This window comes from Marmota marmota, unplaced genomic scaffold (genome assembly GCF_001458135.2).
Source record: "Marmota marmota marmota unplaced genomic scaffold, marMar, whole genome shotgun sequence".
NCBI lineage: Eukaryota > Metazoa > Chordata > Mammalia > Rodentia > Sciuridae > Marmota > Marmota marmota.
This window is the reverse complement of record NW_026000005.1, coordinates 40,365,547-40,390,342: the sequence shown is the minus strand read 5'-3', so window position 1 is coordinate 40,390,342 and position 24,796 is coordinate 40,365,547. Positions and strand designations below refer to the sequence as shown.

General features: G+C 39.7%; 1 protein-coding gene across 1 annotated transcript in view; it reads left to right on the top strand.

Moving 5' to 3' along the window:
• Positions 1–13,466, top strand: part of Wdfy1 (WD repeat and FYVE domain containing 1) — a 45,925-nt gene extending 32,459 nt beyond the window's left edge. Inside the window, exons 7-12 of the mRNA XM_015481457.2 lie at positions 243–369; positions 1,480–1,585; positions 5,325–5,426; positions 7,158–7,288; positions 9,226–9,334; positions 10,104–13,466. Of these exons, the coding sequence (XP_015336943.1) occupies positions 243–369; positions 1,480–1,585; positions 5,325–5,426; positions 7,158–7,288; positions 9,226–9,334; positions 10,104–10,163 (635 nt within the window). The 3' untranslated portion in view covers positions 10,164–13,466. The remainder of the gene's footprint in view (positions 1–242; positions 370–1,479; positions 1,586–5,324; positions 5,427–7,157; positions 7,289–9,225; positions 9,335–10,103) is intronic.
• Positions 13,467–24,796: the final 11,330 nt, after the last annotated feature.

Here is a 24,796-nt window from a genome sequence, read left to right as displayed (position 1 = left end):
TACTGCCAAAAAAAAAAAAAAAAAGGTGTATAGCTGTGTGATGCATAATTGAAAATGGTAATCTTACAACTTTGAATAATGGATCTGCTGTGTCCTTGCTGTGACTCATGAGAACGTGATTGAATGACCCTTTGTATGATGAAGATAGATTTTTGCTTAGAGGCTTTCATCTCTAGCTGTCAAATGTGCACATCCTGATGTAGAGTTATGTTTAACCCCTCCTCTCTCTCTTAAATCCCTAGGGAGTGTTGCTTGCCTCTGGTGGGATCCTATTCAGCGGTTACTGTTCTCAGGAGCATCTGACAACAGCATCATCATGTGGGACATTGGAGGCAGGAAAGGCCGGACGCTCTTGCTGCAGGGCCATCAGTGCGTGACTGGTTGTGGGGGTGGGGAAAGGGGCTGAGTGTATGGGGAACTGGGGGAGCATTATCATTATATCCAGACTTTCTCCAAACAGCAAGTTCATAGGGCTGAGTCTACTTTTAACTGCGTGTCAATCGGAACATTGGGTATTAAACAGTAAAATGTAAAAAGAGTATAGGATTTACTTCCTTCTTAGTTAAAGAGCACTTGCCACTTTTCTCTCCCAAGGAGTGGCCCTGTTGAAATGTCTGCCTAGGGCAGGCATGGGTTAGAGACTGGAAATGAGGACTTGACCATCTCTTGAGATGTAGTACTAAGCTATTCTTGAAGTGGGTGCCTGTTTTTTTTTTTTCCTTAATTTCTAAAATATATTTCATTAAGAATCAATGCTTGCTGATATAGTCAGACTCACCTGAGCTCTGACATTGTAATGCTGTCCTACAGTTTAGTCTTGAAAGGAAAAGGAGCACCCCTCTTACCCACTTTTCCTTTTGTTTCTCATTGCTGGTCAGGTGATAGTTGTTTACTGTAGTCATAATCAAGTTGCAATTTAGCCAAGGAAAGATTGGGTACAAAAGTTAACAGAACAGGAGATTGATTGCCTGGGCATCCAGAGAAGTGGTTAGATAGGACCGCTAGAAGGGACCAGATTTTTTCTACTTATCTGTGCATGCATGTGCCTTTCTGTGTGTGTGTGTGAGTGTGTGTGTGTGTGTGTGTGTGTGTGTGTGTGTGCGCGCGCGCGCATGCTACTAGTGATCTCTTATTCACATGAACTGTATTTCAGTAGGACAGATACACCTCTGTTCTTTGTTAAGTTTTGTGTACCAGAAGGAGAAGTCATGACAATTGGTGCAGAAAATCATGGTCTTTATCCCATCTCTGACTTTCAGTTGTAAACAACAGATTTAAAAGCAGTAGAGCTTATTCTGTAGAAAACGGTGATTCCATGTAATCAGTACTAGAATGCCAAGTGAAATTTATGGTGCAACCCATGATATACCAGTAGCGACAAAATGCTGCTTCCTAACTTAGGGGAGAAATTTGAGCTTAAATGAAGACGTTTCTGTGTTTTCCATGTTGAGACATGTGATCTGTCATGTGTATTTGCAGTGACAGGGTGCAGTCGCTGTGTTACCTGCAACTAACCAGGCAGCTCGTCTCCTGTTCCTCGGATGGTGGGATTGCAGTGTGGAACATGGACGTTAGCAGAGAAGAGGTAATAACAGGCAAAGGGGAAGCAATGCTGATGGAGATCCCTGAGGACCCTGCTTCTCGGTTTTCTCCCTGCAGTATAAATGCTGGCTGCCCCCTGTTCCACCCATGGATTTTTGTTTGAGGGTCCTGCTTGTCATTTTGCACTGTATCTTCTCTCCATGTGGAGGTTTCCACTAATGACGAGTAGTATGTACAGTCACATAGCATTTAGGCTAATGTTAGCCTTGAGAAATAAATCCACTGGGAGGATTCGAGACAGCCAGCCTTTCAGCACATCCAGCAATGTGGGCTACATGGGGACCCTCCAAAGTACCCTAGGGCTTTGAAGCATTCCTATACAGAAGCCCTGAGGTGTGTCAGAGACCATCATCAGTGACGTAGCTATGTACTTGTTGTCTTTCTGGGAAAATGTTTCTGTTTCTCTGCTTATTTCTCTTATTTTCCATTGAGCTCCACTCCATATTGACATAATGTTCTTTTCGGGCAACATGATTTTTAACTTGGTTGAGCCGCTAACTAGTTGAGACCTTAATTTCTTTTCTTTGAGTGTCTATTCCTGTTCCCAAAAAGTGAAATCATTGAATGAGTTGATTTCTAAGTCTTCTTCCGTTTCCTTAAATAGATACTCTAAAGATCTACACAATCTGTCTTTTTTTTTTTTTTTTTGAGTTATGCCTGCGGTGAATATGCTTGACCTTGTCATTATGTGATTATTCAATAATTTATTTCAAGCAAGTTTCCGAAAATAGACCTTCCGTTGCCAGAGTAGGTACACTCTAAAGGCTTTTTATAGATTTCATCAGATGGTTTCCAGGCAGGATTTCCATTCTCCTCTCTGCCAGCACTGGGACTATCTATCTTTTTTCTGTGGCATTAGAGCCTATGATGACAATTGCCAAAGAGCTGATTCCAGAGAAGATCTTAAAGTCTAAGATCTAAGTGAGGCTAATGATTATAGTTTAACTTCAGAAGCATTTATCAAGCTCCTACAGGGTAGCCATACTGTCTGGGAGCTTAGGTGAAGATCCATACTCCATGGTTGCCCTTGATCAGTTTAGAGTGCAGTGTGCGGCGCACACTCAAAGAGGACACCACACGCTAGTGCAGAATTCTTACCAACCCCTGCACCTGTGCCTGCTCTGTGTTGCTGCAGGTATTTGTGAGTCTAGTTCTCACTGAATAAACCATTTTTAGCATGTCCCAGAAGAAATAATCAAGGGGGTTCAATCTGTTTTTTTATTTTTTTAAAGTAGCATGACTCATTTCTACACTTTATGGCTACTAAGTTCTGTACACAAAGATTCTTCCCCACAAGAGGTTTGCAATCTAATGAAAGAAATAGCCTCCCCTATAAATAATAGAATACACTCCATCCAGAGACATCGTTATTCTTTGGTTTCTTAGTAACCTTGTAAGATGCCAATCCAATAGTGAGGACACGCTTTTTGAGAAAAAGGAAAAAGAAGGTTTATTGCTTTGTTGGCAAAGGAGAAACACAGGGGACTGCTGTCCCAAAGGCTGTGATTCTCCCCATCATTTCTTAATCTTATTCTTAGAGAACAGAAAGCTCAGAGACAGGTATTAAGAGAAGACCATGGAACTAGTGCTACTAGTGGCTCTCTAAGGGCTCACCATTGGATTTCTTCCACTGTTCTGATCCTCAGGAAGTACTTTTAGAAAAAAAAAAAAACATTTAGAAAATAGAAGCAGACCCTTTATTCAAGCTTACATAATTGTGGACTGACTGTGTTTGCACATCTCCGGAACTGAAAAATAATTCCACCAGTCAAGGTGCTTCCTGTGTGGGCAGTTTACTTCCTTATAGTCATCTATGGAAGAGGTGGGAAAGCAAACTGTCAAAAAGATGCATTATTTTTAGCAATCTTTCTCCCTGGCCAAATAAATGTAGTAGAAAGGTAAATAGCCTGTGATTTCTGAGGTTACCCTGGTTAGGATTTCAAATAATTTTATAGAATTTCCTTAGCTAAGCACTCAGAGAGGCTTGAGCCCACATTCTCCAGCTCTACCATGCTTGCCTGGAATTTCTTTCCAAGTCACCTGTGACAACTGCCTGGAGCATTTCCAGTTCATCATAGCTGCCAGCCACCCCTGCACCATCAGGCCTGAAGCAAATTTGCCTACCTGCTAGGTTATAATTAGAGGGGTTCCTTTTTGGAAGCATGTACAAACTCTCAGTGAACAAGAAATAGTATTTATAGGCAATGAATCCCCTTGAAAAGAGAACATTTTCAAACTTGTAGATCAACTAGTATAATGTTTCATACATTAAATGCAGTATTGACGAATGCAGAAGTTAGTGGTAGTAGTAAAATGGATTTAGATTAGGCAGATGGAACAAGATGTGGGAAAGAGAGTGAAGCAGTCATAATGCTTGATTAATATTCTCTTTTGCTCTTCTTCACACAAAACAAAGCTTGTTTCTCCTTGGATAATAAACAGCAGAATTGCTCACAATAGCTTATAGTTTAACAGCGAATTTTGAGTATGAAGGAATTATGCTCCCTGAAACAAGACCTCAGTTCTATTGTTTGACATATCCCAGAACCATGTTTGGAGACCCCATGTGGTAGAGCAAAGAGCTTGGTGGACAAGCAGAATGACCCAGGCAGGAATCCTGGGTCTCCTAGGCCATGGACAGCTGCTTCAGTCTCAGAGCCAGTTTCTTTGTCTATAAAATGGGAATAATGTTGCTCTGTATTTCCTAGGCATGTGATGAAAATTCAGTGACATAAAACATAAAAAACTTGCCAGCTGCCTGGACTTGGGTGGCATTTACTGCATACCAGGCACTATTCAGAACACTTCACAAATATGAGCTCATTTAACCCTCACAGCCTTGTGAGGTACATACTACTGTTTTCCGATGTTACTGATGAGGAAACTGAGGCACAAAGAAGATACATAATACCCCTGAGGACAGAGCTAGGAAATGACAGAGTCAGGATTTTAGTGCAAAAAATCTGAGCCTGAGTCTGAGCTATTATAACCACCTGCTAGGACTATTATAAAGGAATTGAGAATTTAAAAGGTGTCTTATTTATATATTTTTAAAATGCCCTTGCTTGAAATTGAGTCACTTAGAAACTTGGTAAGATGTTAGAAAATCCATGAATGTGTTGCTTAACTGACACTGCTGGAGAGAGGGACCTTTAATGTTAAAGGAGTGTTCTGGGTCATTGAAACATAATTCTTTAAATGCCAACCCATTATGGAAATACTGTTTTTGATGAAAATGTATAAATTTGATATATTTTCCTCATTTCTTGATGATGCAGTTTTACCTTTCTGACCACAGGTGTGTTGTATGGTAATAAAATTCATGTCTGTTGTTTTAAGTTTCTTTCCCCTTCCTATAGGACTAACAGTTTTTCCTGGAACTGTATTCTTGCCTCCAATTCTACCTACCTTGGTTCTTTTTAGGACAGGCTTAAATCTGTTGTGAACCAAGAAACAGGTTTTTAGAATGTGAAGATCAAAACAGGCCAAAAGTGGCATAATGAGAAGCTGAGGGGGAAATGCAGTCCTGTAACATTGCTGAAATCATGGTGGTGACTCAGAATGTAAGCACAGTATTGACTGTGGCAACCAGCTTCAACATATTGTGGAACTGAAAAAGAAATACTGGCGCCAGCAAATTCTGTTACTCCTGCATTAATTTCTGAAACAGCAATGCAAACGTACAGATGTGTTGACATTGACTGTGACTTTCTGCTCCCCAGGCTCCTCAGTGGTTGGAAAGTGATTCCTGTCAAAAATGTGAGCAGCCCTTTTTCTGGAACATAAAGCAGATGTGGGACACGAAGACGCTGGGGTTGAGACAGGTGAGTGGGCAACACTGACACATCACGGGGTGGGTGTTATTTCCATGTTTGATGAATCTGTTGATCTTTGAGGGAAATCACACTTTGTTGGAAATTCTGTGAATTCCTACATTTTTTATGTCACTATCATATGACTCATGATGAGCACCACTTTTCCTGGGGCCAGTGAGACTTGATTCGCAACTATTCGGTGTTGTCCTATGTAGAAACAGTGAGGTTTTTTTTTTAATTGATACTCCTTCAGTTTATGAGTGTTAGTGAAGTCAGTATTTCATCCAGCCACATATAAATAGAACAAATTAGAGCACACACTTATATGCTTTATGCTGCTACAGTCAGGTAAGAAGTAGCAATTTAATCCTCACTGGCATACTCTGACCTATGAAATTTAGCTTATTCCTAAATTGTTCCAGTGCAAACATACCTGGAACATTTTTGTTAAATATGGTTTGAGGACTGATTTTTATTTTTTATATCAAAGAAACATGCCCCAAACCGCTTATAGATTTCCAAGGTACAAATAACACTTTCTATTCATATAATAATAAAGTTCTACAACAAAATATATTTCTACAGCAGCCTTGAAGGTAGCCCCTCACTCAGGGTGAATATGCATTTTTGCAGGTACGTAAAAGAGAATGATGATTTTATTCCTTTTGTTCTGGTTGCATCTCTGTGAGGGATCAGCCTAAAGTTTGTATGTGTTAATAAACTTCCTTTGAGTTCACTCACAAAGCTACCCTACCATAAGATCTAATCTGAGATCAGCAGCCAATGCAGGAGTTATTTTAGTGCTCATTAACATTCTAATGCTCTGGAATAGCCCCTGAATTCTGTCATTAGTAGAGTTCTTGCAATGCATGTCTAGCAGTAGATAGTGCATTGTAATTGTTGGGAGAAGTATTCCTCACTTCTAAAGGAAACATGAAGGAATGAATTTTACTTATTAACAACTAATAGAACAGAAAAGATGCTGGTCATGAAATTTTAATGGTAAAAGAATGTGACTCCCATCTGCTTCAAATGTATGATATGTCAAGGTCATTGTACTGTCATGTGTAACTAATTAAAACAAATAATAAAAAAAAAGAATGTGACAAAATCAGCAATAATAATTGGGACTGTTTTGGAATGTTCTCTAAGCTTATTTCCTGAATCACAATTTGAGAGATTATGATTTTTTTTTCACTGGCATGATGGCACACTCCTATAATCCCAGCAATTTGGGAGAGTGAGACAAGAGGATTGCAAGTTCAAGGCCAGCCTCAGCAACATAGCAATACCCTAAGCAACTTAGTGAGACCCTGTCTCAAAATAAAAAATTAAAGGGGCCGGGGTGTAGCTCAGTGTTTATACACTCTGGGTTCCATCCTAGTACAAACAAACAAACAAACAAAGATTTTTTTATATTAGTGTCCTAATGAGGACATAATACATTTTAACCTTAAAATTTTTCTTTGATGGAGGAATAGATTATCCTTCCCAGACTCTGCAGTGATTGGGCTCCTAAATGAACTTGAACTCAGTTTTAATAATAACATGTAGACACATAATATGAAGAAATAGAAAACAGTTTATGAGCCATGGAGCAAGGTTATCTGGAAACCCTTGACTGATGTTGAAGTTATTGATTGATATATTGAATTAGGTGATTATAATTCAAAGCATAGCTTCCCGTGTGCATTATAGCCAAAGCTAACTGCTGTTCTCCTCCTCTGGTGACCCTGAAAGCATCACTGCAGGAAGTGTGGGCAGGCCGTCTGTGGGAAGTGCAGCAGCAAGCGCTCCAGCTACCCGGTCATGGGTTTCGAGTTCCAAGTCCGCGTTTGTGATTCCTGTTATGATTCCATCAAAGATGAAGAGTGAGTGCTCACATGTTTTGTCTTACTGCATCTGTCTAATGGATACCTGAAATATGAACAGGCTCTTCTGCCATGTGTTTGTCTCTTCTGAATTTCATAAACCATTTCTTAAAGAGGAAACTCTGGCCTAGTATGACTTATGACTACCACTGTTTATCTCAAGCTGCCTCATTAGTGGTACAGATTTCTCATGAGGAATGCTTGGACCAGCCCAATAGCCAACTGGACAATCCTGAGTCTCAGCATCGTGTAGGTTAGTGTGCAGGGACAAGTCCAAGAGCATGTGGATGGCAGCAGTTGAGCTGGCTGTCTACAAAAACATTCAGCGCCCTGACCTTTGTGTACACATGTGTACAAACTTAATTACTGGGAAAACTCTACAGACCAGTACACTTTCTTCTATAAATAACTGAATATTTATATTCTATTATTTTTTAAAATTTATTTTTTAAATTTATTCTTTTTAGATACATGACAATACAATGTATTTTGACATATTATACACACATGGAGTATAATTTCCCATTCTTTTGGTTGTACATGATGTGAAATTACACTGGTCATGTATTTATATATGTCTGATTCATTCTATTGTCTTTCCTGTTCCTATCCCCTCTCCCTTCCCTTTATTCCCCTTTGTCTAATCCAATGAATTTCTATTTTCTCCCCCTTATTGTGTGTTAATATCTGCATATCAGAGAGAACATTTGACCCTTGTTTGGGGGGAATTGGCTTATTTCCACTTAGCATGATAGTCTACAGATTGATTTACCATCAAATGCCATAACTTTATTCTTTATTATGGCTGAGTAATCCATTGTTTGTCTGTATCACATTTTCTTTATCCATTCATCTGTTGAAGGGCACCTTGATTGGTTCCACAGTTTAGCTATTGTGAATTGAGCTACTGCAAACATTGATGTGGCTGTGTCACTATAGTGTGCTGATTTTAAGTCCTTTGGGTATAAATTGAGGAATGGGATAACTGGGTCAAATGGTGGTTCTATTCCAGGTTTTCTGAGGAATCTCCTTACTGCTTTCTAGAGTGGTTGTACCAGCAGTCCTACCAGCAGTGTTTGAGTGTGCCTTCTTCCCCCACATCCTCGCCAACATTTATTGTTACTTGTATTCTTGATAATTGCTATTCTGACTGAAGTAAGATAGAATCTCAGTGTAGTTTTAATTTCCATTTCTCTAATTGCTAGAGATGTTGAACTTTTTTTCTTATATGTGTTGACCATTGGAATTTCTTCTTCTGTGAAGTCCCAGCATTCTATTCTTAAGTAACTATTTGTTGTAAGTGTACATCTGTCTACATACCTGATTCTGCCAGGACAAAACCACGATTGCCTTTTTTCCCCCTTTCAATCACTGTTAAAGCAGTAGATGGGCAAACCTGGGCAGAGGCTCAAATTGGAAAGCCAATGTATCATGGCTAGTGTTGTAAAATGAGCTAGCGGTGGGAGTGAGGGCTGCTGGGCTGTAGATCACAGTGGGTGCCTTCACTGAAAGCAAGCACTGCACCTATGGAAGGCAAATGGGTTTCAGAGAATCCCACCGCTTTCTGATGGATGCCTTGCCTGTGCCATATGATCTTAGCAGTTCCTATTCTAAGTTGAAGGCTTGCATTTTTATGCATCAGCCTTTCCAATTGAAAGTAATCAGCTATTTTGAGTGTCTTATAAAACCTTTGATAAAACAGTCTTATAATTTATTTTACTCTCTGTCATCCTTTAATGTTAAATTAGTCTCCATTTAAATTAGTCACATTTTTAGAATCTAATTTTATAATCTAATCTAAAATTAGATTCTAATTTTTAGAATCTAATTTTAGCAGTATTATTTAAATGTTTATGATGTTTATACTGCTGACAAGACCCCTTATCCCTTCACTCCAGGAGTTAAAGTGATTCAATGACTTCTTTTCTCTTCGTCAGTCGGACCTCTCTAGCAACCTTTCATGAAGGCAAACATAACATCTCCCACATGTCCATGGACATTGCTAGGGGACTGATGGTGACCTGTGGGACCGACCGTGTTGTAAAGGTAAGCTGGCGCGTTGTCTCAGCTTCTCAGTTTGGGCTGTTCCATCGTCACACTGCAAATGAGCTTCAGACATTTCCAGACAGTTGCTGTTTCAACTGGTGAATGTGCCTTCCCTTTTCATAAGCAACCTACTGCCCACTTGAGACCCCAAGTGACAAATTGCATGCTTGTGATAAATTGCTTCCCTGGTGGCAGGGAATCTCTGGGGTTTCCCTTTGCTGTGGGAGGACGGCAAAGTGAGTTAGCCAGGCCTGGCTGCCCTTAGATCCTGGGGTCCTGGGCTGTCCCCAGGTCTCTTCCTCCCAGTGGGCCTGGACCTTTGCTGGTGCCTGTGCCTACGCCTTCCAGGCCTTCGCATGCTCCTTTACCTGTGGACAGAGGGCAGCCTAATTGTAAGGGACAGCCACATGTTTCTTCATTAAATCTCTGGGTCACTAACACAAATGTTTTATACTTAGTGTCCCGCTTGAGTTGTGAAACCGTGAAATATTTTATACTCCCAGTGGGATTTTTAAAAAATTTAAATGTATAGCAAAACATTACCGTAATGTTATTTTCTTATACTGCCTATAAGATTCTTGCAGGTCATAGTAAACTGCATGTTTTATCTCTCTGTAGATCTTAAGAGGTTTTGTAATGAGAGAGGAGAATGGGATAATTGACTATTTGACAACTTTTCTAGGTTAGCAGCAATTTGTTTGTCAGCGTAGACTTGATTCTAGCCTCATGGTCAGTGCTGCCTTCTCCATGTGTCTTATTTCCCTTGTAGATATGGGACATGACGCCTGTGGTGGGCTGCAGCCTGGCAACTGGGTTTTCTCCACACTGATCCGGGAGCTGGGTGATATCAACACCTTACGAACAGTGGCCTCCACCAAGTGAAATCCTTCCCATGTAGCTCCACAGCCACTGTCACAAGCATGGGCAGTAGCCACCTAAAAACAAATCAACATTTTTTAAAAGAAAAAAATGTAAAGGTGTGTTTTTGGGCACTTGTGGAACTTGCCTGTGGGAACTAATGTGGAAAAGGTCTGTCTGTAGTGGTTCCCTGAGGAATGAAATTACTTCAACAAAAATTCCTCATGCACAGTGACCTCATAGGTAAGGAAAGAGTAATCTAGTAAATGAGAGTTTTAGAGGGAGAAAAAAAAAATAGAACAAAAAGTTAATGCTTAAATCTTCCTGAAAGCAGTCCCAAGTACAAATACATGTCCACTCAGACTAGCGGGCCTTCAAGGGCCCTTGAGCCTATTGTTGGAGCAGGTGTTGGGGGTCAGGACAACCTGTATTCCCTTTCTCCAGGTGTGCAACAGGAACTTAGGAAACCAGAGGTCGCTCCCTGTGGCTGGCAACACATGAATATTCTTCTGTTTGCGGTTGCTGATTAACTTACAGATGTCTGTTCTCTGCAGGTAGCACCGTACTCTGTGCTTAGCATCTAGCTCGCTTCAGTTGTTTCTCTTCCAGCCAGTAGGCAAGGGTGACTTTTGCAGTTGTTATTGAGTTGTGAAATTTCTCTAGTAACCAAGATAGTCCACATTTTTCCCTTTCCCTCAAATGTGCTGAGGGCATAGCTTTTTTATGGTGCTGATAACATGAGAGTCACACAAACACCCGACACTTTCTCATTTCAGCTAGTAGTGACTAATGAAGACCCAGCTGCCATATGGTGGTGATGGGAAAGAGCAGTCTGCTTCATGGAGCCCAGTTCTCCTTCAGACCTGTAGTCCTAAGATGAGCCCCTGCGAGATTGTGGGAATTTAATATGCTCCTCAGAAAAGCACTCCAGGGCTTGTAAGTGAGGCTGACTTTTAGTTGTAACTGGTATTATCCATGTCATAGGAGGGAGTTGGTGGCCCACAGCTGTAATGGGTGACCATCAGGTCCTGATCTAAAAGTAATCCCTAACTTTTAGATCATCTTCACAACTGCCAAAAGCTATTGTTTAAAATGCATTTTTAAAGCTTTTGACCAAGAGTACTAGAATGAGGAAGAGGCAGGGAATGGGAACCCATCTTTTAATAGTCAAATAGTTCTCTGTGTGTTGCCTTAACAGCACGTGTATCTTTGGTTTTGGGTTATGGAAGTGAGTGGAGAAAGACTTACTTTTTGAAAAGACTAATGTAAAAATAAATAGCAACAATATCTCTGTTAGTCTTACCAATGGATATGGATTAAAAAAACTTCTGCATCACTGCAATGGGATCATATCAAGACAATGTCATCATTCTGTTTGATAACTAAAGGACTAAATCTGCTTTATAAACATGGTTTATGGGGGCAAAAAAATTAAGACAGGCAATGAAGCAAAGTTTTTTTAATGGCTGTGTGACACAAATAACTTTGGAAAGTGAAGGCAGCAGTACACCATGTTCTGGAATGATCTGCATTGGAAGCTGAATTGTCTTGAGAAATAAGAATGATCTTGTTGCTCCTTATAATTTTTTTGTTACATCACCTGAAAAAGGTATTTCTTTGAAAAACACTTCCTAGACTCTGCAAAATGTATATTACTAACATAATGTGGAAGACAATTTGAACAATGGTAACTTTTTAACCACAAGGTTGAATGTTCAACTTCATGTATTAACTTCAGTCAGTCAGTGGTTCACCCCAAACAGAAGTGCTTTTCTCTGGGTATTAAGTCCTGAAAGGAGAGTAGAACATGTTGGAGCTCTTACCCTGTGGAGCAGTGCTGCCCTTTGGCTGTGTTTTTCTTTAACTTCTGTAAAATATGACCTTTTAATGTCTGTGGCAGATAGAAGAGAATATCACAGCTGCTGAGAATACACCATAGCTTTCCAACTTTTTATTTTAAAAAAGTCTTAATAAACAACCCTGTGCTCCACAGAGAGCACAGAGTTATTTTAGGCCTTCTAAGGCATTAATATGAATCAAGGAGGAAAATTATATTTAAGGAGGAATCAGTGTGAGATACCTTAGAAAATTCTAGAGTGTTTAGGTATGGTTTACTCTTTGCCTGAGCCTGTGATCTCTTTTCATTTAAAAAAATATGTTTGCCAGACTGATCTTGTCTCTGTCACTTGTGAGGTTACAAATGCAGTAATATTTTTGATAGAGTGGGAGAAGATTATTTTCTCAGTGTTACTGATTAGGCGCACAGGGAAGGTACAGATAGCTGATAGTTACTGCCTTATTTTGACTGTGTTTCTCTTAAACGGGTCGCTTAAGATAGTTCTTCGTGTAGCAGTTTACTGTTTTTTCCATTCCTGAATCTTCAAGCTAATTTGTACAAATAGGGACTAAGAAGTACAGAAAATTAGACAAGATCCTTATGTTTAGATCTAGAATGTATGTGATAAGGAAATGCCAATTCTTCGTTATCAGCATATTTTGAAATCGTCCCTGTTTTTAAATAAGTCTAAGTGATAGTAATACCTCTGTAGCATTAGGTAGAAACATGTTATTATTCACTACCTTGTAAATCTCTGTTTACTACGTCCTTCTTCTTCTGTCTTGCTACCTAGAGGATATAAACAAAAAAATATTACTCTAGAACATACCACTTTGTTCTCCCTTTAAGGATTCAGTTTGTTAGTATCTATATTTTTTAAAGCTGTTGAAACTGACCCAAATATGTAATACAAACTATAGCAGCTCAGACTCCAGGAGATATTTTCTAAAATCAATGTTCATTAAAGTTCTTTCTACTTCTGTTACTGAATCTGGTGTTCTCCTGAAAAATAAGAAACCAGTTATTAATGACATCTGCTCATTAGATATGTGAGGTTTAACAAATAAGTAATACATGCTACGTTTATTCAAGTGTCTATTGCTTAATTGTTAATTGTGAGCAGATTATCGAAAGCCTCCTCTATTTTATGTAGTTTACAATAACTTTGAATAAGTTGAAGTTTAATTGTGCAGCAAATTTATATTAGAGTACAATTTAAAGTGTTTTCCTGTATAGCCTTTTTTGACTGGGGAAGCAGAGGGTGATATTAATTAGTACTCTTTGTTCTTGTACTAGCGTTTCTAGAAGATATGGTGCACAGCATATCCCAGAGAGGCTAGAAAACTTTGTTCTCTGCTCCTATTATGGATTCTGTTTTTGTGGGGTTTTTTTTTTTTTTTGAGAATATACATACAATAAAATATTCCTTGCTTGTTACTACGCTGCTTAATTTAGCTTTTGTTGTGTTTGCTCTTGACATCGAGCAATGGTAGTATCAGTGATTTATTTAGCACCCTCTCTTCTGGGTGCTTTACCTGCACTATGTTATTGAATCCTGGTAATCCTTATGCAAGGCATCATCTTCCCTCACCATTTATATTTGAAGATGAGAAAACCAAGAAGATTCCATCTGTCCATCCGTCTGACTGGAAAGCATGTGCCTTTGCAGATGCCCCACCTTACTGTGCTTGCATGTCATGATGAGCTTTCATGTAAGGCAGGTGGGCTGGATCTCTGCTGAAGTTTGGGAAGGCCTGCTTGAGTCATCAAGGCTCAGGACATAGCTCTCTGCACAGCACCTCCATGTGAGCTCTGCCTCTCAGCAGCTCAGTTTTGCAGTTAAGACATGGTAGCTCAGGCCCAGGAGGAATGAATCCTAGCTAAGGCAATGAGCAGTTGTCCTAGCCAGTCAGGTTACTGTGTTTTTCAAGAACACATATAGCTTTGTTTCTTCTCTGCGTTAAAATATTCTCTAAAATATAAGAAAAGTAAAGTAACAAATAATATGAAACAGTTTTTAAAAATGCTCTAATCTTACCACACAGAGAAAACACTATTAAACTTATGCTGTATGTTGTTCGAACATTTTAAAAATACATTCACAACACACACAGATCTATTTTTAATGGGAATATACTTATTTTTCCACTTGATACATTGTAGATGGTTTACCCATGTTTAAAAATGGTTCTACATGCTGTTATTTTTAATTGCCACATAGCTGTAGTACATTGGCTGTGCACCCTCTGGGCTCTTGCCGGGATCAGGTGTCTCCATCTCTTTGAGTTTGGGTTAGGCCTTGTGATCTGCTTAGCAAGTGCAGTAGTAGCTGGGATGAAGCTTTTTAGTGTGGGCAAGAGGCTCTCTCCATGAATGTTCTTTCATGGAAGTCATGGGTCATTTGTGGACAGAAGTGTGATACCGAGCCATCTCATAGAACACAGCTGCCCTGAACCTGCGGTGGAATTTGCATAAGCAAGAAATGCATCTTCATTACTTTAGTCCACTGAAGTAAGGCTGTGTGCATGTCCTCCAGAAAGGAGGGCCCAGTCTTTGGATCCTCAGTGCCCAGCAAAAAGATCTGCTGCATCCTTAAAGCCTTTGACCCTTTGATTTTCTAATCCTTAAGTTTTTTGATTTTTTTTTTTTGTGTGTGTATCATTCATTACTCAACAGATGGAGAACAAAACTAAGTGTCTATAAAACTAAGTGTCTATATTCTTCTCATTCTTTGAAAATGCCACCTTAGGCTGAGCATGTAGAAAGTTCTGCTGTGCACTTTTCCTCAAGTTATTGGAATTAGAGAAGTTGGAGAGCACCTTCTAATAAGTTGGGACATCTGCTGGCATTGACCCAAGAGGGAGAAAGGGAAAAGGAAGAAATATGGTCAAGGAGAAATGTGTTTGTTTCTTCATCTACTTGTGTAAAATCAGTTTGTTACTTGGGTGATTTGGGGGCTTGTAAGTTATTCTTGTACTTTCATATCTCATTTCATGGTCAGATGGAGCATCTAATATCTTTTGCTGCAGGAGTCCTGTCAGCTGGCCGTCTACCAAATGAACACAAGTTGCAAGTGTGTGCTGAAAGCATAGGCAAGCTTGTAGACACGTGCCTCAGCACAAGCACCCCTTCACTACACATCCCCGTCACGGCCACTTCACGTGATTCAGCTACTGCTACCGCGGTCTAGTCCACACCTTCTCAGTGATTCCATTAGCCCCCCCAGCCAGTCTCCCTGGTCCTGCCACTGCCCCATCAGCCCACTCTTCACAAGACTGTTTGGGTGTGCCTCGAATCATGCTGTTCCACAAACCCCACACAACTCCCATCCCAGTCACAGAAGTTCAGGTTCTGAAATGGCTCCTCATCATCCCCCCAAACATCTACTGTGGTCTCTGGATTGCTTCTCTCTCACTACATCACACTCCTTGTTCTGCCCTCCCAACTTTAGTATCACAGGGAATTTGTGCATATGACATCATGAGCCAGTGCCAGGCACAAAGTATCTAACAAATAATGATGCTTCTGTCTGTACCATTTGGGTACTCTGTGCATAAATTAAATAGAAATCTGTGGATTTTCTTAGGAAACAAGCTGGTAATGGAACAGTTTGCAACCATCACTCCTGTCCATCTCACCTCATGTGTCAAACTGTTGATACACTTTCCAAAGGTTGAGGGCAGTAGATTATAAATGATGAGTACACAGTGTTGGGGATAGGCACCATAAAGTGTTTCTGGTCCTCCTCAAAACATCAAACTCGAAGGAGGTCTGATCATCACAAGACTTTAAGAACTCTGCTTTGTTGCTTCATGTTCACACGAGTGCCGTTGGTGGTTTTAAAATGCTTCTGCAAATTGCAGACCTTCCTCCTAAGTAGTAGGATCTGTGTTCCCTCCTCTTGAATCTGGGCCAACCATAGTGAACTCAGTGACCCCACTGGAACATCAGTGATTCACTAATAGAATATGGCAGAAGTGACTGTAGTGTCTAAAGTTAGATCAGAAGATGCCATGCAGTTGACACCAGGTTCTCGTGGGAAGCCAGCACCTGAGACCACCAGGAGTCTGGTCAACAGCTGAGTTGAATTCCCAGCTGAGAACCAGACTTGTGAGTGTACCATCGAAGACATAGCCCAGCTGAGCTTTCAGGTGGTTGCACATCCAGCTGACAACTGACTGCAATGGCTTGAGATGCCCCGAACATGGACTACCAAGGTGAGCTTCTGCTAAATTCCTCGCCAACCAAATTGTGAATACAATAAAATGATTGTCTTAAATCATTGAGTTTTGGAGTGATTTGTTATACAGCAATAGTATTCTGAACAGTGATCTCCTAAGTCCTCCTCTGGGGACCAGAGTGCAGAGCACTCTTCCAAGCAAAGGAATTGATTTGGATACAAGGTGATGTAAGTACAGATGAGGAGCTTCCTTAAAAAACAAGGTGGATTTCCATAAGGGCACTCTGGAAGCTTCTAGGTCATCATGGTCTTCATTAATTTTTTCTTCCTATTCCTTCCATGTTCCCCTCTACCAAAATGTCTGCCTACTCTTCTTCAAGATACTGAAGTTTTCCTTTTTACCACTTTGAATCCAGTTTTGAGCTAACCCAGTATGGAATAAGCGCATTTACATTTTTGTATTGGCCAAATTTAAGGGTACTGAATTTTAATACATTTTTGCCCGTTATGCAAATGCAAATTAAGTGCCATGATTGGAAAATTCAGGACAGTTCTGAATTAATAATTTTCAGTTTTCTAAGAACATACATGAAAACAACTGTTTCCTATAAATTATGTGTATTATATCCTACATATTGTGCTTTTATTGACCCAAAATAATTAATTTACTAAAAAAAAATAGTGCCTGCTATATTTAAGTACTATTCTATATTCTTGAAGAAACATCAATGAACAAAGCAAAGAATCTCTGCTCTTGTGGAGCTTATATTCTTGCAGATGGAGACAGACAATAAATGAACTCAATAAATAGGTGAATTATATAGTACGCTAGAAATTAGTACATGCTATGAGAAGAGAAAAATGGCTGATTTCTGGAGAAAGAAAATGCCAGTGGTGGAGTGGCCAGAGAGTAATTTGCCAAATGAAACTGATAATCAGAGTGGTACATGTACAGAGCATTTAAAGGAGGCTGGGGAGGGAGCCATAGTGAAATCAAGGAAGGATGTCCTAGAACAAGGACTCCCGAGATCACAGAGAGCTTGATGTGTGGGAAGAGCAAGGACACCCAGAATGGCACAGTGGACTGAATGACAGGGAGTAGTTTTAGCAGAAAAGGTGGAAGTTCAGTGGGGGCTGCATCATGAATTCCTCATTTCAGTTCTAATTTAAATGGTAAGACACTGCAAAGATGCTGGCCTTTTCTAAAAGTGGAGGGGGCTCCACTGATAGCCCTTGGTACAGGAGAGATGTGATAAGACTTGCATATCAGTCGGTCACTCAGGAAGCTCTGCTGTCCGTAGTCTTAGAAGTAAGTCTGAGAGCAGGGAGGCCACTGAAGAGGCTATGGAGTAACACAAGTGAGAAATGATAGCAGTGTGGTCAAGGGTAGTGGTGGCAGAAGGGATGAGTGGGTGGGAGTCCTGTCCTGGATATATTGAGGACATGTCCCTATTTTAAAGACAAGGAAACCAAGGTCAGGAGCATGCTTGGTCCTAGTGAAGAGCCAGGACTTCACTCCAGCCCTTGTTGGCAGCCACTTATCCTGTCTTCTACAGCATCTAGCCACACCCCTCAACCCAAAGCTCTATTCTCAGTGGGCATTCTTATTATTTGCTTCTTTCCCATAGTGTTACCTAACTGCTCATTGTATAAAACAAACTTAATGATTGATAAAAGGATGTCATCGCCTTCTAAATTTCCCCTCTCCTGTGCCAATGAATTTAATTTACCCTATCTATTCAGGTTGAATAGTCTGTTCTTACCATTGATCATCTGGCACAGCTTTAACATATGGTTGCTCAAAATTATTGAAGCCAGACTGTTTTTGGTTCTAAGTGTAGTTTTCTAATTGTGGATACATAATTTCAAACTTTAGCTGTTATAATATCTATAGTTTCCAAGTTTTGTGCGTGAGTGACCTATAGTTTCTTTTTGCTATATTAAATCATTTCATTTCTTTTTGGCATCTGAATTTGTAGGATGCTAGATGATCTATTAATAAAAATGCCTAATAAACTACATTTTAGGACTTGCTAGAATTCTATTTAATAGACTTCCATTTAATAAAAGGAAGATACTGACAAAATGTGGAAATGCTAGCAGGTTACTTACTACTTTATCAATGCCTGTGCCTCCCAGCGTGTTCAGCTCTGGGAATGTGGTGTGCAGGGGGAGGACACTGTTCCAGAATACTCTGTTGAATGATTATAATTCTGATAGAAAAGAGAGGACTGCAGACATCTCATTCTCCCAGTGTGTAAGATTCTAACTACGCCATTTTAGAAGGCAGAGAGTTTCCACTGGCACCTTTACTGTCCTGGAAGTCAGTAGCACTCTAAGTAGTATGTGGGCTGCCTGAAGCCTTTTTCATCTTGAATTCCTCATTTCAGTTCTAATTTAAATGGAATCTTGCTCACCTTCAACCCTGCTGTGTCTTCATCGAATGGTGCAAAAGGTAAGGAGGCTCTCACTCTTGTGTCTTGCAAGGGCCGAGTCCATAGAATAGAGTATTCTATGGCCTCAACGCCCTAAATTTTCCATCCCAGGAGCCTCAGTTGGCTCCTTCTAATCCTGACCCTGCGCCATATTACCCTGATCTGCTTAATATTTATCACATCCCAAACTATGTCCTTCACTTCTGTACAAATGCCTGAATTAATATTTATCTTTCCCAGTAAACCATAAGCATCATGATACTTCAAATGGCCCTCAAAAATGGCTTAACTTTCATTTCTCTTAGAAGCAGCAGGGGAAAGAATGACTATATAGTAATCCAGCCTGGACTCAGTTGTTTTTATGTCAATCTAGTTATAAAATCCAATTTTAATGTTGCTGTGGAGAAAAGTGTCCAAGAGGCAAAAGTGGCCTGAGACCCCTGGAAGTCACAACACAGCCCTGGTCCTAAACCTGGAAACCTGCCTGGTGCATGGTATGTGCCAGGGAACTACTGTCCCATGAATGAGCCAGTGAAAGAACAGCCAACCCAAGTGGAGATTTGGAGTTGAGCACAGCAGACGTCGGGCAAGCAGTTTTTCATTTCTAATAATTATTGCTTCTAATTCTAAACTTGAATCCACAATGAAAGAAATGCCCAGCGATTCTCTAATCCACCCCACATTCCTCTGGACTTTGTAGAATCACCTGTGTGAGGGAGTCACAAAGACTGCAAGGACTATGAGACATCCTTAAAGACCAGTCCAGCATTTTGAAGAATTGGGAGCCCATTTTTTTTCTGCTTTTGGTGAAAATACTCGGTTCTTTAACTCTCTCTACCAGCCTTTTGTCTACCTAAAAGTGGCCTACTGTCATCCTTGTCAGTGCAAGTTCCCTGAGCTTTAGTTGAAACCCTTTATTTATACTCTGCTGGAGCAGAAGCAGATAGTTCTTGATGAATTCCTGAACACCCTGCTGAAATATGAACGTACCTACAGTAAATTCTCATAATTTGTTCCTTGGAAGTGATGATAAATAGAATTGATACATTTAAAAATTTAGTTTTTTTTTTTTTTTTTTTTTTTTNTATGAATATAATTTTAAACTGAAATATTTAAAGCCTTTTCTCTCTCTTTTTTTCTTCTTTCCTCCTCCTCCTCCCTCCCTCCCTCCCTCCCTCCCTCCCTCCCTCCCTTCCTTCCTTCCTTCCTTCCTTCCTTCCTTCCTTCCTTCCTTCCTTCCTTCCATGTTGTGCTGGAGACTGAACCCAGAGCCTTGTGCATGCAAGGCAAGCAGTCTATCAACTGAGCTAAATCCCCAGTCCCAAGCTTTTATTTTTGTTTCCAAGAAAAACAACATACTTGGTCTTGGGTTGTGGCTGAGGGGTAAGTCGCTCACCTAGCAAGTACGAGGGGCTGGGTTCCATCCTCAGCACCACATAAAAATAAATGAATGAATGAATGAATAAATAAATAAATATATTGTGTCCAACTACAATTTAAAAAAATTTTTAAAAAACATACTTTTTTCCCAAGATATGAAAGCTGACTCCTTATCCTTCACCCTACCCCCAACAACAACAACAACAAAACTTTGTGGTTTGACACAGTATTGCTAATTATTAGAGAAGAATCAACTAATGTTGCAGTTTTTAGTAATTTGATAATGATTTCACCCCAGATGAAAACTATTTCAGTAGGGTTCTTTAAAGTAACTAAGATATATTTTTAAAACTACAAAATCTATCACAGAAATAAATCTTTCAAGGTAAATATTCTTAATGTGCTTGTCAACTTTTCAGTATATGTTTTAGAGATTCCTGTTATCTAGGACATGCAGATGGCTGTTGGTCCACAATTATGATCACTTACAGAGGGTGAAATCAGCTGTTTCTTTTCTTAACTTTTAGAAAAAGTTGTAAGAATAATACAAAAAACCCTACATGCTCTCCCAAATTCTCCAAATATTAATCCTTTATGGTTTATGTATGTAATTGATACTTTGAGACTTTGTAAATTACTCTTCAAATCTTCACCACTAATTTTGTATCCATTGATAATTTTTGCTTGACAGTTTTCTTGATACTCTCCAAGATAGCTGATGATTTTCTTATTCCAGATTCCTTCAACATTAACTGACTCCTTTCTACTATAAGCTTTGTCTCAGCCAGATGTGGTGGCACACACCTGTAATCCCAGGCTCAGGAGACTGAGGCAGGAGGATCGCAAGTTCAAAGCCAGCCTCAGCAAAAGCAAGGCCCTAAGCAACTCAGTGAGAACATGTCTCTAAATAAAATAGAAAATAGGGCTGGGGATGTGGTTCAGTGGTTGAGTGCCCCTGAGTTCAATCCCTGGTACCCACCCCCTCGACAATAAAAGTATAGCTTTATCTCAAGGTGCAGAAAATATACAACGGACAAAAAGCAAGCTTTTTGACAAATGATGCTGAAAAACTGGATATTCATATATAGAAGGATGTATCTGGCTGCCATCAAATTAAAAAGAACAGCAAAGGAAATAATTAGAAATGTGAAAAACCTACAGATGGGGAAAACTCTTTGCTAGCTATTCTTCTGGCAGAGGATTAATAACTAGAATATATAAAGAACTCAAAAAACTTTACACAGAAAGATCAAATAACCCAATTAATAAATGGGCAAATGAATTAAACAGACACTTCTCAAAAGAAGAAACACAGATGGCCAAGAAACACATGAAAAAAATTCAATATCATTAGCAATTAGAGAAATGCAAATCAAAACTACACTGAAATTTCATCTCACACCATTCAGAATGGCAGTCCTCAAGAAAATAATACATGCTGGAGAGGATGTGGAGAATATTTTTTTAACTGTTTCTGGGACTGTGAATTAGTATAACCACTATGGAAATCAGTATGGAGATCCCCCAGAAGGCTAGGAATGGAACCACCATATGACCCAGTATACCACTCCTTGGTATTTACCCTGAAGAATTAAAGTCATCATCCTATAGTGATACATGCATACCTATATTTATGGCAGCACAGTTCACAATAGCCAAACTATGAAACCACCAAGCATCCATGAATGAATGAAAAGAAAATGAGACGTATATACACAATGGAGTTTTATTCAGCCATAAAAAAATGAAATTATGTCTTTTGCAGGCAAATGGATGGAACTAGAGTCTATTATATTAAGCAAAATAAGTCAAACCCAGAATGTAGTTATGTGTTCTCTCATCTGAGGAAGCTAGGGAAGAAAAAGGAAAAGAAAGGTGGGAGTGAATCTCCTCTAAAAATCAAAGGGAGGTCAATAGAGGAAAGGGACCAAGGTGTGGGAGGTAGGGAGGGAGGGAGGAAATGCTGGGGAATGATATTGGCCAAATTATATTGTTACATTGTGTGAATGTACAAATATGTAACAATAAATCCCACATTCTGTACAATTATAATGTATCAATACAAATGTGGAGAAAACAAAATAAAAACCCCTTTGTCTCTCTCCATCTATTTCCTTGCTTGTGTGCTTCCTCTTTATAAATGAATCAATCTGTGTAGCCGCGTGGGGTTACATTGCATTCACTAGGTTATACTCTGTTGCTATTGCTTTTATTTTGTTGCTCACATTATTCCAGATTTTGCCAGTGGGAACCGTTTGAGCTGTTCATATGCTGTGCTCATTCCTTGAGCACTTCCTTACTTCCTGGCATAAGGAGACCTTCTCTGCTTTTCTTGTACTTGCCCTACATCAGTCCTGGTACCTGCCATTTCTTCTAAGAGCTGTGATTCTTTTTACAGCACTTGGAAACCAAATCTGGGTGGTGGCTGTGCTTTGCTTTGGCACTGATCTAGGTCTTCTCAAGGGAGAGGGCTTTGGAAACAGACATACACCCCCCCACACACACACACACACGTGTAGACACTCATAGCACACATGGAAGCCCACATTCTTACCCATACTGTCACCTCTATCTAAACCTCTAATTGTCTTCTTCATGATGACTCCAATTCCAGGCCAGTACTACAGGGGCCATTTTATCAGTGTCTTACCCAGATTTACACGTCCTTCTGCAAAGTGGGGAACTTATCTTCCAGCATCCCTACTGTAGTTACTTGTTTATTTACTTGTTGAATCCTAGACCATGCAGAACATAGTTCAAGAATTCCTGACTCACACGAAGGAGGAGGAGATGGAGAAAAGGAAGTGGTGCCTGGGGCAGGGGCAGGAGGGGGAGTGGAGCAGGAAGGGGTAGGGAAGAGGGAGGAAGTTGTTTCCTAATTAAAAGTTCTTTAGATTTAAGCCTGAGAGGATGTAGTCCACACACTGTCCCCAGTTGCTTAGATTAGTCCTCTCCTCAACCCTTGTTCAGTGATTCTTGTTATTCATGTGAAATAGAGTTTGCTTTATTTGTATCACAAGTTAGGAACCTCCCCAGCCTTACTTTTCCTTTTTTTTTAAGCTTATTGTGATGGTTAATTTTGTGTCTATTTGACTGAGCCATGGTGCCTAGTTAGTTAATCAGACATTTTTCTGGATGTTTCTGTGAAGGTGTTTTTTGAATAAAATTTCATTTAAAACAATAGACAGTAGTCAAGCAAATTGGTCTCCATGGCATAGTGGGCCTCATCCAGTCATTTGAAGGCCACAACGCAGCTTCATCTCCCCTAAGAAGGAATTCTGCCAGAAGACAGATGTGCAACATGACTCTTGCCTGCGTCTCTAGCCTACTGGCCAATCTGCAGGTTCTGTCCTTGCCAGTCTTTATAATTGCAATGGCCAATTCCATAAAATTTTGTGTTTTCTCTTTCACACACATTTTATTGGTTCTGTTTCCCTGGAAAACCTTAATATAGGTGTGAAACAACTCAAATTCAAATGCTGAAACTACCAAAAGCTCTACTTGGAGAAGCGACCTGCCACGACCTTATTCTATCCATCCTTCCCACTTCTTTTCTACCTCTTGTCTATAGTTATATCATTGTATAGCTCCTGGTTAACAGTGCGCTTTTTGTGCAGAGAGCAATGTATGTGCATTGTTTCGCCTTTTGTCTTACACACAAGTAGCATACTGTAAATACCCTTTTGCACTTTGCATTTTTCACTGGACAGTGTATCCTGGAGATTGCTGCACATCAGTTCCCAGAGATCTTGCTGACGGTTTGTACTGCTGCACAGGAAGCCTACACCATATTAAATGAAACTGCCTCCTAGCTAAGAGTATATAACTGGTTTCCAATATTTTTAAATTACCAACAATCTTGTGGTGATTAGGCCTCTACTTCTGAATGTGTATTTTTGTATTGCCAGAGGTATATCTTCATGTAAGTTCTTAAAAATGGAATTTCTGTGTCAAAAATAAATGCATATATAGGTTTGTTAGGTGTTGCCAAATCGCAAAGCATTGAACCAGCTTGCATTCAGGCATGTGTAAATTTGATTGCTATGCCTTTTTGCCCATTTGTCTATCAGGTGTTTTGATTCTTTCCCCATCAATTTTAAAGAAGCTTTTTAAAAAATTTATTTGTGCATTATAATTCTACATAAAGTGGGATTAATAGGCCATATTTGTACATGCACATAACATAATTTGATCAGTCTCCTTTCTCAGTGCCTTTGCTTTGCCCCCCTCCTTCCCTTGATCCGCTTGCTGTACTCTATTGATCTCTTCCGTTACTATTTTAGTTAGTGCATTATAATTACATATGCAAGTGGAATCCATTGTGCTATGGTCACATATGGTCATAGCACAGATTTGATAGATTTCACTCCCCAGTACTTCCCAGGTCGTCCTTCCTCCCTCCCTCTCCATCCATCCCCTCCCACCACTCTATTGGTCTTCCTTCTATTTTCATGAGATCTGTTTTTTGGTTTTTTTTTTTTTTTTTCCAATTCCCATTTGCTCTTTCTCTCTCTTGCTTCCACACAGGAAAGAAAACATTTGACTTTGAGGAGGTCTTTCTTTAAACATTAGGGATACAGCATTTATTAATATATTTTGCAAATTTCTTTTTTAGTTTGTCATTTTTTAAAAATTTGCTCTAATTAGTTGAACATGACATCAGAATGCACTTGGATTCATTGTACACAAATAGAATATAACTTTTCATTTCTCTGGTTGTATAGTTTCTCATTTAAAAAAAAAATGCCTTTTTTTTTCTTGCCTGCCATGAA